The 19228-nt window shown below is 37.4% G+C and overlaps 1 protein-coding gene across 2 annotated transcripts in view; it reads left to right on the top strand.

Moving 5' to 3' along the window:
* Positions 1–19228, top strand: part of DPYD (dihydropyrimidine dehydrogenase) — a 339118-nt gene that overhangs the window by 83572 nt on the left and 236318 nt on the right. For both annotated transcript variants that reach the window (XM_053950943.1, XM_053950944.1), the window contains exon 4: positions 9849–9936. In XM_053950943.1, the coding sequence (XP_053806918.1) occupies positions 9849–9936 (88 nt within the window). The remainder of the gene's footprint in view (positions 1–9848; positions 9937–19228) is intronic.

The raw sequence follows: 19228 nt of genomic DNA, 5'->3' as shown, positions 1-19228 counted from the left end.
TGCCATTAACTTCAGTATGGGAGGAAATGTGACAAATACTTTCTTTTATATAATCTTCTTAAAAGGATGTGAAAATTCTCCCTGCTTAGCTTGTAAAGGTGAAACCTAAAATGCAAGATTTTTGTTGCTTCCTTTTAGCAACAAGTATTTGTCCTATTTTTGCAAACATTGTTTATTCTCAAGTTGCCCTCCCCAAGCCTTCTTGACATTGAGAGTCCAGAGTCTTCTCTATGTTTAGCTGGTAGATGGAGTTTTCTTTGCCAATATATGTTGACCTAAAAGGCCCTGCTGTAGTGCTCAGAAATCAAACTGTTTTTAAGATTTTTGTGTGGTTATACTTGCAAAATCCTTGTATATATTTAATATTTTAGATCCTTTGGGTACTGTTATTTTAACTACAGTCCTTTTTATTTATCCTAATTTTGAGGTGCCTGTTAAAGTGCTTAAAATAAGTATTTAATTTGTAAGGAAATGAAAAGTCCTGTAGTCCTAAATAACTTGAGACAGACATGAACTCAAATTTTTAGAGTCTGCTTATCTCTGTGGGAAGCCTCAAGTGTAGATAGATAAGCAGACATAAATTTGCCATTTTAAAAGGCCATTATTCAGCATACTAGGAGAAATTGCAAAGATAGTGTAAACCAGTTGGGCCATGTAGTCCAGCCTTTTGTCCATGTAGCCTGGTGAAACTGCAAAGCTTGAACAGCTCTCTCCAATCAAGTAGTTTGCATGGAGGAGATTAGCATGTAGGAGATTTCTACACTGGAAGAAGGAAACTGTGAAGAGCTACAAGTATACAGTGGAGTGCTTCTTGCTACCAAGGGGATCAGGTGTTAAATTTATTTGGTAATCTGCAGAAAGGCTCTTTCCCAATTTTTTTTTGTTTTGTTTTATTTGTTTGGTAAGTTTTTTTATGGCTTTGTTTTGGTTTGGTGTTTTTTAGCTGGGGGAGATGCCCAGCTAAAAAAAAAATTAAATGATATATTGGTTTCACATAACGTGAAGTCTGGACAGTGACTTTCAGCTATGTCATTTATTCATATTATCATACTGTGAATGCACAAATATTATAAAACTTTTCCCAGTGAAGGTGGTTATAGCAAAATCTGGATGTAGCACATACAAAACCAATCATTTAGTCTTAAGGAGTCAGTGTATTTCCCTCTTGCAAATAATTAAGACTGAATTATCAACTGTCTACTATTAAAATGTTACTTATATCTTTAAACTCAAGATATAAAGAATGTAACATTGATTCTTAGTATAATTTGTTCAGGGTTTATTTTTACTCTGTTTCTACTCTGAAACTACTCTAGTTTCCCTCCGTGATTTCTGTAATTCTGTCACGAAGCTCTTTCCATTTGCTGAGGGGATGGTGGTTTTGAATCTTTACTTTTCAAGTAAATTTAAGGTAGAAAAGCAAAGCCAAATAATTATCTTAAACATCAACACATGAAAGAAAATGCTAGCTTTTAAGAAAGATGCCTATATATTATAAACAAGGTAACATTATTTTCTTATGACTAAGCAATGTACCAGTTATTTGCAGTGTAGAAAATCAGAACTGAAATAGCAGGCAGATTTCCTTTTTTCTGGGTCTTGATGACTGAGCATATTAACAAGTTACAGTATCACTTATTCACTAATGAAGGTATCTTAGACAAACCTCTTCATTTGAAAAAGAGGATGAAAGACAGTCCTTGTACACATGCAATTTCTAGACAAAATACTAAATCTTAGAATCCTCTGCTGAATTCTTGCAGTTTCCAAAAGAGGGAAAAGACAGGAGTAGTGGAACATGGTTCTCAAACCTGTAGCTGCAGCAATTTTAAGTGAGGAAGGGTGAGGACACTGGAGTGCTGGGAGCTCACTTCTGGAAGTCTTGCATGAGGCTGGCTTAAGAAACTGCTTAAGCATTTTCATTGTAAGCAATTGAATGGTCTGACTGGGTCCCACTGGGGACTACATATATTAAAATAGAGCACAGTTAAGCAGTCTGATAATGAACTGGAGTGTTCACTGTCTGGAAGGACTGAACTTTATTTGCTAAGGAAACTCTGCCTTTCTTTCCAAGTTTTAAAACTTGGAAAAAGGTGGTCAGCTGGGGTCAATGACTTATCTCCTCCATTGGAAGAAGCATCTTTATCAGGTTTGCAGTGGAAAGGTGACTGACCTCTCAATTTTCTCTGGAGTTCTAAACTGTAGTAGCAAGCAAAACTTTTAATTATTTTTTGTTTCTGCAATTCTGAAAGCAAGATCAATTGGAACCTTTGAAATTTTTATTTTTAATCTGAAATTCAGTGATTTAATTTGTGCTTTTTCCTGCCTCCTGATTATGCCCCATGTAGGGCCAAATGTTCAGGTGACATCAACAGCAAAGCTAAAACCCTCCTGGTCTTTTACCCTCTTGTCTCCCACATTCCTACCCCCAGCTAATAGCATCATGAATGAAGAAATTGTGGGAATGCATTGTGTGCAGAAATCAGTGCAGCCTGACTTGAGTGGCTGGGTTCTAGATCAACATTCAGTCAGATCTGTGGATAATTGCAGGGTGATGACAAAGAGAGAGTTGGGGAATTTTTTGGTGCTCAAATCCTAAAAAGGGAAGCTTTAGCTTATTATGCTGTTACTGCCTTTCCCAAAACCAATTTTCCACAGAAGTTTTTTGTTTAAATCACTTTTCTGTTAATTGTGATAGAATTGCTGGCATGCCTAAATTGCAAGACTGATCGTGGTGCTGTAGTGAGGCAATCCATTTCTTCTGGGTTTGTAGTTTTTAATTGAGAATATTTTCTTAAATTTTCAATTAATGCATTTTAGTTAGGTTATATTGTATCATAGGTTGTTTATAAATGTTATTCTTAAATTTAATCAATGTTTTCAATGCAAACAAATGGTAGATTTGTGCTCGTGATATTGATATATTGAACAGAGTGGCGTTTGTAAGATGTGCATAGATGATGAAGGCATTTTGGGAGAAAAACATCTTTGACTAAACTTGTGAAGTGTATCTTTCCTGAAGTGAGCCCAGAGGAGTTTTGTTGGCATTAAGATAAAAAGACAACAAGTATTTAATATTTTGGAAAGGCAATTTACACAGGACAAGAATCATGCCACATAAAACTGATTTCGGATCTCGTAAAAAGCCTAGAAAGGATACTTGATATAAGTAAAAAAATCTGTAACACTTCTGGGAGAATAGTGCAGGCGAAAGAAGATTATTGTGTACAGGACAAGCCATAATAAAAGCTGTCAGTTCTGTCAACCTTTCTGTCTACAGTCTATAGAGGATTAAAAGGATATTGAACATTGTGTAACAGCTGTCTCTTATGTGAAAGGGATCACTGTTGTGGTGAACATAAATGTACCCATTTAAAAAGCTCCATAAGGCGAGGTGTGGCTGGGCCACAAGTGGCTGCTTTGGCAGGTAAAGTGCTGCTTTCAAGGACTTGAAGAGCACAGTGCGCGGTCTATCAGGTACTATCAGTGTTTTATCAACAAGTGGGTTTCTTGTGTGTCTTTTACACTACCTGCATAGTATGGCTACTATCAAGTTTATTGTCATAAGCAGGAAACTATATTGTGTTCCTATGATGTTGAGAAAATACTAATTAATATGTAGCGTGAAATTTAATCAAGTGTTAACAGAAAAGTTGCAGATTGACTTTAAGTATTTGGTTTTTGTGACTCTAAAAACTTTTAAGATTTAAATAAAAATATTTTTTGGCAACAATAAAACCTTTAATTAGACAGTTAATTTTTCTGTGACAATTTAATGAATTTTGAATGTTGATTAATACTGTTGAAAACACAGCAATTTCATAATGCTTACTATGAAACAAGAAAAAGGAGACCATGCTTAGAATTAACATTGCTGTAATGGATGGTTGAAATTACTTTCACCATCAATATAAAAAAAATTGATTTCTAATATGTCAAAAAGATGAAACCGTTTTTCTGATTTGGCATCAGCTGATATACATGCTTTGTGCTACAGTATTCTGTAAGCGGAACTGTATTTTCTATTTTTAATCCCTTTAACTTATATAACAGCTTTATTCAGCAACATTATGAATTGGAGAAATGCAATTAAAGTAATATATACAAGTTATATACATGAAGTGGGTGAAAGGCATATTGGAAAATGATTGGTGAAAAATTCTGTGTCCCAGTAAGATGACAGGAGGAATTGAAGGAGAATATAACTTCCCATGAACTGTCTTGGAGCAGACTGCTCCCCACAGTGCAGTGCAGACAGAGCCTGGCTGTGTTCCCACTGCTAAGCAAGGGGTTAAGAGGAAATCCCACCAACCTGCTTTTCCTCTGCTAGGCTCCATTTGTGTGTCTGATCACAGCTCAAGATAGCTCTGTCTAAAGTATGCAGAAGACATGCCATTAAGCAATGACAGTTTTAGTGCAGAAATGGAGGTTTTTGAAGGGCTGAATGGTAGTTGACAACAGCTCAGAAGATGGACTGTGAAGTGACTGGTGCACACTCTCCTACACCACTGTCATTGACACCTGATGACAGACAGTGGCTCCTTTATTATATTATCAACATTGTCCATTAAAATGAAGTTATGATGGAAGATAAAAAGTTACAGGACAGAGAAGTGGAAAAGTTTCAGATGAATGGGGAAGAAAGACTACAGAAAACAGGAAGACAGCCAAGCAGAAGCAAAGAAGAGAGGAGAGTTCCTGCACTCAAAGGGGATTCAGAAGTAGATGAGAAAAGAATTATGTCTGTATAGAGAGCCAAAGAAGAAAAGAGAAAATGAGGCATTGATGAATAGAATGATTTGGAGCCTATGTCCATATGATTCACCACCTCTTAAGTGTCCAAAAATAACCTTGTCTATAAGTGCCATTATTCTGCACTAGGGTAGGAGGTTTTTGTGTCTGAAGACTGAAGTTTCAACTCTGATCATTTCTTCTTTTAGATAAAAAGCACCCCCCTTATGAGTCCTGTAACTGCCAGCAGCAATGCCACGTCTGTCTAATGCTGTAGAGTGGCTCTATTTAAAATTTGCTTCCTCTAGTCATGTGAACTTACAGACAGAGAAGTAGTGCCACTTTTTATGGCTCTGCAGAAGGCTTACAGGACTTCAGGGGACTGAAGAGGCAACAGCAACAGTGTGGGAGTCTTTCCTTCTTTCTTTAGTTATGAACTAGTATTGTCAATTTACATGATACTGAATGTTTTGTTTCTTACAGCTCCTGTACACTGCTAACAGGCCTGGCATTTCTCACAAATAGAATTTTCCACATGTCATTCTACAATATAACTTAAAAGATTGCTGCCTTTCACCCAGTATTAAATATCCAGGACCAGGATATCTACTTGTCTGTATTGCTGTGTTTTGTACAGTTTCTGGTGCCCTTTATACTAGAGGTGTTTCTTGGCAATTAGATTTGGTTTTCCTTTGTTTTTTTGTAGTCCAAAATTGTTTTCACAGTTGATTCTAATTTAAGATTCTGTTCTCTTTGCCACATTGTACTTACACAACAGAGTTCTTGGCCTTGCATGTGAGAATTCCTTTCTCTGTTTCTTGACTTTGAATATTCCTGTATTATTTGTCTTTGGTACTCATCAAACCCTTGTACCATTTAAGTAGTGGATCTTTATCCTAGCATCCCTTATCTTTATTAAATGAGTCTGTATATGTCCAAATCTCAGTTTAGGTTTGTCCTTGACCGTCTTTCAGTACAGCAAGAAGCAAGACTGAATGGGGAGAAGAAAGGCTAAATTCTACAGGATTAGCCATAAGTAATTAAAGGATTGAACTTTAAGAGAAAAATCTATGTAACGCTCTTGACTTCGGCCATCAAAGGCAAGGGGCATTCAACTTGGGATTTAGATTTACTTGGAAATAATAGATTCATTTCTTCCTGACATGCAGCTTTCTTATTTCAGTGCTTACTGTCCCCAGCTCAGTGTTTAGAATGGTGCAAGAGACTTGGAACCAAGAAGAGCCTGGTTGGGTCAAAATTGGGTCTCCGGTTCAAACTGACCTCTTATTTACTGGGTGCAATTAGCTCTACCATTCTCTCAAAGTTAATTGACCAGCGCCTCAGAGAGTACATACAGACCTTCATCGGTGCTATTTCTCTGAGTAGTGGATAAAGTTTTAGAAACTTCTGCAAGTACTAGAGCTGGAAGCATTTTTTCAAAATGACTGTTTATGTCCTGCAGGAATGAATTAGGGTTCACTTTGCTTCTAAACCTCTGTCAACAGTAACCATAAGAAAGGTTATTTGCTCTGTTTTGTGATACATGAAGATTTGATGGGTTATCAGCTACAATTTGTTGAGGAATATTACTCCGGATTATCTGTTTCACCCCCGCTCTTTCAGCATTCATGTGGTTGCACTTCAGGTGATGTTATTGCCAGTTACATAGACAATTGTTTGCTGCATTTTTAGGTAACAGTACAACTAAATTGTCCTTCTTTGTTTTGAAGCAGAACTGTGTTAAGAGCTGGCCTATGCCTGGAAATGGGACTGTTGGTCAGATATTTTAACTTTAAAATAAAATATTGGGTAGTTTTTCAATAACTGTACAAAAAAAAAGCTATTAACTGAAAATTATCTTGGCTATTACTTCCTTTTCTCTTCTGCAGTGCAAAGACTGTGGTGTTGCCTTTTATGTGGAAATAAATATGCATGTGAAGTGAATGTGGTGTCTTTTAAGATTCACAACAGTCTATATGTTACTAAAGGAGATGCTGTTCCATGAACACTGGGAGAAAATCCATAATATAGGGTGTTTTCTGATAGTTGGTATGATCTTTCCTATATTTTTACTAAGGAATGCTGAGATATATATTCTCAGATTATCACAAATCTGTAGATAGTCCAGAATGTTGGGGTTTTTTGTGTGGTTTTTTTTTTTTTTTTTTTTTTTAAAGTAATGACCATGTCACTCTTTATTTAATTTGCTAGGAGCTAACAGGTGAATTAGAAATATTTAATCAAGATTTCTAATTTGTTTACAATATTTTGAAACAAAATCATAGTAATAAAATAACCTTGTAAAATGAAAGGTGGGATTTCTCAGGGTGGGGGGACAGTTGAAGAAAAAAAAGGAAGTATAATGCTTAATAATTCTCCATTGGGGTATATGCATGTGGAACTGAAGCTCATGGTAATTGTTGGTGTGTTCCCTTAACCAGGGTGTTTTGCCTGTGATTTTTGAAAGGATCAATCACTTGTAGCAATTTTTTGTAAAAAATTTCTGGTGTGTGACTCTACTACTTTATTTATTCTTTTTGCCTGATTTGCCAGAATGCGATACCTTTGCTCCTTTGTACAGTAAATGCACTCTGTGATATCTGTGATGGTATGGTCAAAGGATAATTTATTGTCAGATAGAAAAATAGGTCAAGACTAATGTCACTTGATGATCAACCCCCCAAGTTTAATAAAACACCTCACCAGCATGCACTGAGCACAGTGCTCGATGATACAGTACCGTACAGTACCTAGCTATAGCAGGCATGTAATTACTGAGCTGTCATGGTGATAAGTGGGATTAATGGCAGCCTGGTGCACTTTAGTCTGCAGAGTGCCTGGAAGATGGTATTATTATAAGAGAAAGTCTGGACTGGCATATTCATGGCACCCTCCCCTCCTCCCTAAAGCTCACATTCAAATTTGCGTTACCTGCCCCTCCTAGCAGCTGACATTTTCAACAGCTGTTATTTGTGAAGCAGCTCAAAAATCAAAAGAGAAATAATTTGGTAAAGATGCTTGCTAGTCTGAACAAGTAATCTGTACACATCTTATCCTGCCAGGTGCCATGCGATTTTGACATGAGATCGTTCTATATATAATCCACAGAGTGTATTTTATGTTCAGTGCTTCCTCTGATTTTGAATACAGGACTGTTGTATTTTGAAGAAGGCCTCACTGAGGAAATCGAAGAGTAAAAAGTCAAAATGGAATTTGTCTTTTTTAATTGCATGATTTTTGAGTTCTGTTATTTCCTTTTTGCCTTCACAGGCAAACTGCTCATCTGAGTCCTCATAGTGGTGTTATCTTGTCTAGCACATCTCCTTTTTTGCTGGCTTCTAGTACTAGAACTTTTTTTCAGAGAAGAGAAATTCTTGTCTGCTTAGAATGCTAAAAGCATCCTCTTGACTCAATGTTCTGGCCACAATCTTTTGAGGTCCCCCTGTCCCACCTTTCCTTGGTAAGGCCTTTTTAACATGTACCTGTCACAGGTAATGCTGGGCAGCGTTATCTTCAGCTGTCAGATAATTGGCAGCTAAACCTGCCGATGCTTTTCTGACATCCCACCTAGCTGAGCTGGTAACCCAGTGTGGTGTTGAACTCAGGTTTGGCTTCCCATCTTTTGCAGCCTGTGAGCCCTGTTTACTTTAAGTATATCCTCTGGGGTCTTTTTTCCATGACTAGTCTTGTGAGAAAATCCAAACAGCCTCTACCACATGTGCCTTCAAATTTTGCTGGTGCCATATCGTCCGCAATACCCAACTAGATGATAGTGAATAATGAGATGAAATTAATTAATCTTTTACTTAACTAGCTTTCCCTTCTCTCATATTCCTCCCTTAACTGTAAAAATGACAACAAAAAAACCCTGATGTGTGTGATTGACAAAGTCAGAACAGTGTTTTGCTGCAAGTATTCCAATCATTTATTTCCTTTTAATGTGCTCTTAATTTCTTTGTATATAGTCCACTGGCCTCTTGCAGCTTTTCTGTTTTAAAATATGCTGTCCCAGCCAGTTCCACAGTCTTGTCACCTAGCACTGAATAACAATAATTAAGGTAGACTTGTGGAACTTACTTAAGTATCTGGGCTCAAATAGTACCTAAAACCCAAATTTTATTTCATTTTCCATACATTGTTAAACCCACAATTTGCATTAATTCTGACTGTTACTAAAGCAGTATCAAAAGAGCATCTGGAATAACCTAATTAATTCTGAGACAAGTAGTGAGGCATTTGACCTGTGATAATCATTGATCTATAAAACCAAGGCTGTATACTAATACCTTTGTGCCTAATAGAGAACCATTTTACTCCTTCAGCTGACATTTATCTTTTTTTTAGGTTTGCTTAATGCAAGTTGTGTAGACTGTCCTGAGGACTTAATCCTTAGATGGGACTGGTACAAGCAACCAGATCATCACACCCCCACGTATGACTATGCAGAAACAGAAAAGCAAACTTTACTACATAGGATGTTTTGTCACCTTATTGCTTATTTAGGTTTTGTCATTATAAATGACAGGAAGAAGATTTTAGGGATTTTGGTTGGGAGTATGTATAAGACTACTGAATTGTTTTCAGAAGTCACAGACTTATCACAGGAAATTCATAGAAAAGTGACTTGAAAATTCATCAGCTTTGGACATACAGTAAAAAGTGATTCCTTCTTTTGTGGAAATACTGTTGCTTTTGTATGTCTGATGGTCCAACATTCAGCATTTAATCCATAATGAGACTTCCAGAACTTAGTTAATAAATTTTGGTTCACAGCACAGATTTTTTCACATAGAAAAATGAACTGGTCAGGAGTTTAGCAATCATGGATTCCAGGGAAAAAATTACCTCTATGTAATATGAGGGTTTCCTAATACTTCGACAGGTGTTGTCTGTGTGCTTGTAAATGCCTTCCTATGTAAAATGCAGTCAGCAAAACATAACTAATCTCTGATGACAGTCAATAATGATCATGTAGCGTTTTGAGGTTTTAAATAGAAATTCTGTGTTATGCATTATTGCTTTGTGACTTGTCTTTCAGCATGCTAACTTGAAAACCTTATGCTTTGGCAGCACTTATATTCCATGTCTCCTTGACACATTTTCTTTTATTCCTCTAGGTGCTTAAAGTGTGCAGATGCCCCCTGTCAGAAGAGTTGCCCAACTAATCTGGACATCAAGTCATTCATCACAAGTATTGCAAACAAGGTAAAGATGGGCTTGCAGTTGTACATGGCAAGAGATAACAGCACTTACTTGCAAATTTTGTGGGTTAGATTGCATTTTGAGGCTTATCTTTGTAAAGTCTTCAAAATAAAGTGTTTAGAACAGACATTTTGAAGTTTGAGTCAGCTAATTTTGATTATTTTTACTTCTGTTCTGTGCCCGTACAGATAGTGTATACTGCGGATCTATTTCTTCAAGTCATTTTTTCTATAAAGTTTTTGGTTTCAATGGTTTTCAAATACAGTGGTATTCAAAAACCTGAGCATTATAGTGTCATTATTTAACCTTGCTTCTACTTGAGGTATTACAGTTACAAATCTCTCCTTTCATTTTCCTTTCATTAAAGCTGTATGTGGGGGATGTTGGTGGTTTTCTATTTTTCTTTTTTAGAAGTTATTATAATTTAAATTTCCTATGAGCAGAAATTTGGTATAAAAATTATAATCTCAAGGGATATTTTCTTGTTCAGAGTAAGAGGCTCTGTTTAATGCAAGTGTAGTCACTCACTGGGACTGTTAATAACATATTACAAGAATAAATGGGCCCCCTCTTTGGAGGTACTGTACCTTTTCTTAATAGGCTACTATACGATGATCATAGTGAAACCTTAAAAACATTATTCTGAATTGTCATTTACAAATTACTTTTAATGGTCATAAACAGGAATAAAAGTTACTGCAAAGTTGGTGTGAATTATTAGGACATCTGGGATAGCCAGATGACTGGATATTGGTTGCCCCATACCTTTTAAAGCTTACTTCATATCTGTGGAATCATCAGCTGCCATGTGACTTACATCTGTATAGTGAACCCAACTAGACTCATAATCTACTGAGGGTGCTATAAAGATTGTCTGTCTGCTTTTTACTCTCTAACATTTCTCACTGTTACATGCATTTGAAAGGGCCAACACAGGTAATGCTGTGGGAAGTGAGTGGGCAACAGCAGCACTTCCATGTGCAAGTGAACAGCCACACTGCTTGTACTAAACTGGGTGGTATGGAGAAGACACCAGTAAACTCTGCACCTTATCAAGAAACATTAGGATAAGAGGAGACATTAAAACATGTGTATCAATTATCATGTAACTGCATGTTGCTGTGGTTTACAGTAATTGGCATTATGCCCAGTATATGCATATAGGCTGTTTTCATATATAATCTGTATCCTGTCACTGCTGCATTTATTTTCATGAATGTAGGCATCTGTTTGCAACCACAGTATAGTTTGTGGCATATTGCTGCTTTTTACCTCTTCAGGCATCATGAAGCAGGCAAACAGAGCAGAGAAGGTACAAGGCAGTAATGGAACTGCTATTCTCTCATCTGCCTGTATCAGGCAGCAGTACCAGGGAAGTCATTCTTCCCCTGTCCTTGGCACTGGTGAGGCCACACCTTGAGTGCTGTGTCCAGTTCTGGCCCCTCAGTTTGGGAAGGACGTTGAGATGCTCGGGCGTACCCAGAGGAGGCAACGAGGCTGGTGAGGGGCTTGGAACACAATTCCTGTGAGGAACGACTGAGGGAGCTGGGGGTGTTTAGCCAGGATAAAAGAAGACTCACGGGTGACTTTATCACTCTCTGCAGCTCCCTGAAAGGAGGTTGTAGCCAGGTGGGGGTTGGTCTCTTTCACCAGGGAGCAGCTGGCAGAATGAGAGGACACAGTCTAAAGCTGCACCAAGGTAAATACAGGTTGAATATTAGGAAAAAAGTTTTTTATGGAAGGAGTGATAAAGTACTGGAGTTATCTGCCTGGGGAGGTGGTGGAGTCACCATCCCTGGATGTGTTTAAAAAAAGTTTGGATGTGGCACTCAATGCCATGGTTTAGTTGAGGTGTTTGGGCATGGGTTGGACTTGATGATCTTGAAGGTCTCTTCCAACCTAATTCCTGTGACGCTGTGTGATTCTGTGATCATAGTGCTGTAGTTTGTTTAGGAAATGTAAAGCAAATTTTATGGAAGTATTTTATCAGGATGGTCTTTTCTTATGGAGGATTCATTATGCTGCTTTGGGTAGGATAGGGTGATATGTTGTTGAGGAAAGGAAAGGGGCCTAGTTATCAAAATATAAAGCTGGGAATAAGCAACCAAGGGAGATGGATTGAAGCCTGCAACAGAGGAAAAGAGCTAACACCAGCAGCATCCTGATACAATAAATTTGGTGGGTCTCTTAGACTCTGACAACCTCTAAAATATGATGCCCCTTTGTAACTTGACGGAAAGGGTAAGTTATTTTAAAGGCAGATTAATTTTGAATTTCTGTGTTTCTGTTACAGAGCAGAGACAATAAAAATGGGGTGACTGCAGAGCTTTGAGAGTTATGTTTTGGCAATGCCATACTGGAATAATATTAGTAAACTGCCTTGAAGGTTTGAAGTAGTCTTTGCCTTGCTGAAGCCAATGAGTACATGCTTACTGATTCTAATAGGGCCAGATTTAACCTGTCAGATGGTCAGTGAGGTGGATCAACCCTACAGAATTTGGGTTGTTTGATGATGACCTTTGAATCCTCCTGGAAGCTGCAGATGCGTGATAAGATACTGGCTTTGCCCTGAGCAGGTGACCTGATCACTCGGTGTTTTATCAGAATATCTTGGTCTAGAAAAGAATTGCAGCTTACTACTGTTCTCTCAGTAGATAGAACTTTCTTTGTGAAGAACCCAAAGTATCTTAGATTACTGAAATGTAATCATAGCATGTCCTTTTGGACCCTATCCCTGCCTATCAATGTATTCTGTATCCACTCTAAAACTTACGATAAAAGGTGTAACACAGCTTTAGTAACTGCTTTTACCTCAAGTTTATGTCTGGTTGTTGTGTAAGCAGCAGGAAACATTCACACACAGGAAGTTTTGAAAAGTTGGATATGGTTTCTGCTGTTCAAAACGTTGGGATGGAAAATTGCATGCCTAAATCAGCACTGCTTCTGTTAATTCAAGTTTGAAGTGTGAGTTTACATAACAGTCTTGCGCTCTTCTTTCTCTCCTTACCCTGTAAGAAGAAATCTTACATGGCATGATTGTGGAAGCATTTCTCTCAGCAGCTCTAATGCTGACTTTAAATAGCCAGAAAACCAAACCAAAAGAATAAACCTCCCAAAATCAGAAGTTAGTAAAGCCCTCAGGGGGACATGCTTAGCAAGTGGCTGAATTCATGGGCTGAGAAACAAGGCTAGAGAGTCCTGCATGCCCATGGCAGGAGGTTTGGAACTAGATGATCTTCAAATTCCCCTTCCAACCTAAACCAGTCTATGATTCTGTATTTGTAGCCTCCATGTCACTGGCTATGCCTCCTATAATTCATATCCCAAGCAACCTAAGGAAACTAACAGTGCAGAGGGAACCCAGCCTTGACTTGATGGCTGCAGTCTGCTGGGCTGAATTTTCCTTTTGATGTATTAATTTGTGATACCTTTGCTATAAAATATCACTTATAACAAATTCTATTATTTAGAGAAATTACAGGAAATTCCTATGGTTTACTTTATTAATGGAATCATTTTATAGTTGTAGGTATGTACTGCTGTTTTTACAGTACTGCATTTTGAAACTCCTTGTTTTCTCTCAAAGGTACAAGGTGGAAATTGAGAAGGGGGTACCAAAAGTTGAAATGATTCACCTGAAATCATGCCCTTGTAGAATTTGTGTAAGAGCCCGCTACCATGGCTGCTCCTGTGGCATCTTCTGCTCTCTTTCATTCTGCTACTGTGGTGGTACCTGCACCATGAGCTTTTAGAGCAGATAGAGGACAAGGATAGTGTGCTTTTGAATGCTAAAACATATAATTTATAATGTTGATATTTTTTAATGGAACCAGACAGTAATTTTTCACTTTGTTATGCATTTTGCTAAACTTCTATTGAAATAATAAGTTAGATATTTTCATTCAGCAGTCTGAATATTCAGCTTAATGAAAATTTCTGTATTGTCACTGAAGTTCTTGCTTAAGATGATCAAGGATATTTTGCATGTCATTGTATATCGTTTTCAATATGATAAATTTGTTTTTGCTATTTTCATCTTACAAATAAACTTCCACTTCTAATCCAAAAGCTTATAAATATGTATGAGAGCTTCTAGAAGAAATAAATAGGTGAAACGTAGAACATTCAAGTGTTTGAGGTCAATAGATTCAGGGAATTGGGTACATTTTCTAGACTTACTGAAGATCTGTGTCTGAATCTCTCATCACCCACTTGAGAAACTTGCTTCAGCTAGTTACCCTTCTACTTGTTTAGAGAAGATTGTGTTCAATAAATTCCCTGTCCTTATCCTTGTGTAAGCAGTATTTCACACAGGTATTTATTTAAACATGATTAATTATTAATATAGGCTATTTAGACAGCAGTAAACTGAAAATGAGTAACTTTGTCAGGTATTAAAAAGCTCTGTTGTATGTGGTTTGTTTTGTTGGGAAATGGCTATAGCAATCATAAAGGGTCAGGGATTCTTGTTCTCTTAAGCCTGAGGCTTTTTAGATATTTACAGACCATGTACAATGTAGCTGTTCTGGCTGTTCTGCCGTTAGACCTGAGCTCTGCAGTAGAAGAGGGACAAGGGAGGAGGGTTGTTCCTGGGTTGAGAGGGTAATTGAATTGCCAGACTCAATGAGCCTTGAGCCTCTTTGAGAGCAAGGATGTCACTTAGGCTGTATTGTGTTAGCTGCTGTGACTCAGGAGAGTTTAGGCCACAACTTCCATTCTCTTTTTCCATACAAACTGGATTACAACTCCACTTTATAAAGGTACAATTTATTCCATTGTGTCTTCCCAGTTCGTGTTTCTCAGTTCATAAAGACCGCTTGCAATTGTGTCTCTCAGAGATCAGACTTCAGATTCACCAGGCACACGTTACTATTTTTGTTTCCAAACATCAGGAGATGGCAAACAAGAATTCTGACTTCCAGCTGTCCTCTTTAAATACCACCACATTGCAAAACCTGTATTCCTTGCTTTGTAATGAACAAGTGCTGTTTTAGTTATTTATTTATTTAAAAAGAAAAAAAATGTACTAAAGAAAGTCCAAACATGTTCAGCTGCTGCAGGAGAAGCTTTGCCCCTCAGCCCTGAATTAGTACCAGGAATGATTTTAGGATTTTATGCCCTCCTTTCCCTGTGTTGCTATGTCAAAGCAAGAAGGAATTTGTAAAATGGAGCTTTAGCACTTGTCATCCTTTAGGACTGGCACAAGCAAACGTTTTGCAGCAGCAGAAAATCCTACAATTTCCCAGGAGCATCTCTCAGCCTGAACACTTGTAGGGCGTGCAGCTTTTCTCCTGTTCAGCAAAACCGTGCCAGAGAAGCAGCCCTTTAGAAAGCAGCAGCTCCTCACATGCTTTACCTTTGAACTGCTCAGTGAGAGAGTCTTGGAGCTCTTTGTTATCGGATGCCTTTATGGTCTGAGTAGTAGCATTGAAAAACAACTGTTGATGCTCATGGGGATATCAACTTTTGTTACACAGCACAGGCAGAAGGAATGAGTGACTCAGCCTTTACAGTCTCAGTCTGTAATGAAGAACTGGGGGTACAGAAGTATCTTTTTTGTTATCTGTACTCATAGAACTCATTTGTTGCTGTAGCCCTCTGTGACTAGCTCTCACAATTTTATTTCAAGCCATGCATTATTACAATGATTCCTGACATTGACTCTACAGTTTTTTCTGTCTTCAGAAAGACAATCTTCTCCCATATCCCTTAAAAATAAAGATAAGCTGGTTTGCACTGACACATCAACTCTTTTTAACAGACTATATGGAGGACAACATTAGAAAAATAATAACAACAAAGAACCCAGTGCCCCCCCAGAAATCCCAAACCAAATGAAAATCCCACATTGGAAACAAACTCAAAAAACAACCCAATCCCCAAAATCAGCAAAGCCATGCTGCTCTCTGGATAAAAGGTAAAAGGTTGTCCCTGGGCTGTGCAGAACACTGGGAGGCAAATGGAGGAGGGAGAAATTAATGTCATGAACAGGACAGAGAAACTTGTGGAACACAGGGGAAAGTTTTAGGAATTCAGAGGAATCTTTCGGTTTAAATGAAACCAAAGAAAATTCATGTGGGATTTTCAAGAATGAAATTCTGTTTTTTCAAAGGAGAAATCAGAGAGGGAACAAACTGGAAGAGAGAGAAGGACACTAAGGGATAAGAGTAAATCTGAATTTTGGGAGATTGAGAAGGAAAACGTCTTTGTGGTCATACACTAGAAATAAGAAAAATGAAAAGTGGACACAGGAAAGCAAGATACAAAAAGTTGTGGAATTGCTAAGAGAAAATAAATGAAGAGAAAGAATTGCCACAGAGAAAGCGTGTTGAGAGACATAGGATTATGACAGGTGAGAAAAACAGAATGATGGGTTTTTTTCTGTGCCAGAGCAACTCTGACTAAATTAACAAAAGACATCTATATGGCATTGCAAAGACTGTAGAAATGACGAGTCACAGTTCATATGTAAAATACTGTAGGTGGGGTACTGTTAATACAATGAAGGATTGTGGAAGTCAGGAAGCTGCTAGGTGATTGGTAATAATTATATACAGATATTAATCACAATTAATCTTTAAATACTACTTTGAGGCCCCAGGTTTTTCAAAAGTGCTGTTTTATTCAGCTTTCTCTGTTAATCGTAGTATATTTCAGGTCACTAAATAAAATAGTAAGGAAAAGAATAATTTAAAAGAAAAATTAGGCATGATGTTAAATTGATGCACATGAAACAGTGACTTTTCTTGAGATGTCTGTTTGTACTTAGTGTAATGGAATGGCTGACAGCTGGTTTCAGTCGCCGTAGTGTAATTATGTAGAATAGACTTTTGCGATGACACTATGTCAATTAAGGAATCTCTCACATTCTAGACTACAAAGGACAAAATGACAGTACAAGATATTTCTTCCGTTCTTTTTCATAAAAAGATAGTGACACTGTGTGAAATTACAGTCCTGTTATGATGACACAAGTCAAATGATGTGAAAGATTTCTGGATTGATTAAAAATCATCAGCATTATAATATAGAATATGTATGATTTGATAAGTTGCTGTTATGTTTTGTTCATTCTTCTTTGGAAGATGTTTGGGGGGGCTGACAGACTGAGGGCGTTTCTTGTTATATTTGAACTGGTGTGTGTCAGTGTGAAAAATGCTCCTTATATAACAACATACTTTAAAAAGTGACTCTTCGGTCTGTTGAAATGTTTTAATCCAATACATCTTGAGTAAATTTTAAAGCTATTTCAGAACATGAACTAGAATAGGAGGTAGTGATATTTTTCCATATATTTTGCTATGTCTCCCTTTTTTAAACTTAAATCCAGATGAAAAAGAAATTGACTGTTTTCTTCTTTCCTTTTAAAGTATTCACACTGTCTCCAAATTCTAATAAAGTCAGTGTATTAATTTTTATTACATAAAGCATAGTAATGCATATTCTTCAGGTTTTTTAGAAAACTACAATATCAAAACATCCTGATGCATAATGAATTTATTTAAAAAGCTCTTGAATTGAATTGAAAGAAAGGATGCTACAAGCATTTCCTGATAGTAAATGCAATTTCTTCTGGTCTCTCAGTATTGATCCTGTGTGTTTTAATAGATTTTTTTCAAGTAAAAAACAGTCTAATTTGCATGCAAATTATATAATGCTTCCAAATGATACATGTGGAGATCTTCTTCTGCCTGTTTTCCTCTGATTATTGATATCTATTTAAGGCTTCTTTTTGTTCCCTATGTTAGCAATGTAGTAGTTATTGACATTTTGATGTAGGAAACCACAAAACATCTTATCCAGTTAGATTTTTTTTTTCCTGTGCATTTCCATGGAAATAAATTATTCTATGAACAAAGGCAGGAGCAGACATTTATCTCATTAAAAAACTCAGAAACATTCTAGTTTTAGACTAGCTTCCTCTGTGAAGTCTGTAAGAAACTGGCCAACAGAGTCATCTTATTGTTTAAACATCTACAAAAATTACTCCAAGCTGTTAAGGTAGCTTGCATTATTCCATGCACTGAAGTAACTGTGTCATTTTAATGAAGCCAGCCTCCCTTTAATTATGATCCTTTCTCATGTACAGCATGTGCGTGGTTACAGCCTGCATCTCTGTCTGCATCTCTGCATGTCTGTTTTATGTGCAGCCTGATGCACACTAGTTTTGTGAAATGAAGTGATCAGTATTTTTTTTTAAATGTGAATATTCTAATGTCATTGATAAATATAATGATCATTAATACATGTTTTCAGCTTAAAAAGGATAAAGCTGCATAAGCAAAATATATTTGTGTAACTAAACATTTAAGATACTATACACATACTACAAACTCTCATTTATTACTGTCCTACCATGCTTTGTAGTTTTGTAACACAGTCTGCATAACACCACTCAGTGTAACTTATTAGACTTACTGCATTCATCTGTCAGGTTTTGTCAAGTATTGTAAAACATTTTTCTAATTTTTTGGTGTGTTAGATAATTGCACAGTAAAGATAGGATAAATGATTATATAGAATAGAAGGACAAAGAGATGAAGCAACTCAGAGCCAGACACATGAAGCCCTGCCCAGAGCCCAGCCTCCACACTGCACTGTGCCCTGGCAGGCAGGAGCTTTGCAGGTGGACTTGCTCTCGAGCCACTGCACAGCTGTGGTAGCAGCACATGGCAATATCCTTTCACTGGTAGAGTGGCAATGGGAACAGTGCTTACACTGATCTTCAGGAAGGTAGAAGAGGAGAATAAGTGAGCTGTGGCTCTTCGGAGAGAACGTTGTAAGTTTACCTACAGTAAAATTAGCACAGAGTAATTATGTTCTGGCAGACCATGAAACCAAGTCCAGTCCGAACCTGTGCTTCCATTTCATCTCTAGAGGTGCCCACGTTAGCACAGTTGGAACACACTAGTGAAGCAGTGCGGAAGCCTTGCCCTGCTGTTCTCAAATGTGGCTGTCTTTTAATTTATCATGAAAATTATTTTAGGTGCTAAGACTAGAAGATATATGCTGATTGGTAGAATTTATTTAAGGTCTTAATATTTAGCATGGCAATGTGTACTATGTAGTTTTTGATACTCTTATTCGAAGAGAATGCAGTTCCTTTTTTCTCAGGTGCTACCACTGCCACTCAGTTCCTGCCAGCTGCAGGAACTCATGATCATGACAGCAATATCTCGAAACTTCTCAAAGCAGGTCTCTACCTTCATATACACTCAGTCATGTTTCTCCCAAAGTAAGAGTTCGGCAGCAGCTGGCCTTATCCCCATTGAGTCTTCATTTCCAGCTTCCTTCT

Source organism: Vidua chalybeata, chromosome 9 (assembly GCF_026979565.1).
Source record: "Vidua chalybeata isolate OUT-0048 chromosome 9, bVidCha1 merged haplotype, whole genome shotgun sequence".
Lineage (NCBI taxonomy): Eukaryota > Metazoa > Chordata > Aves > Passeriformes > Viduidae > Vidua > Vidua chalybeata.
This window is presented reverse-complemented; position numbering and strand designations above follow the sequence as displayed.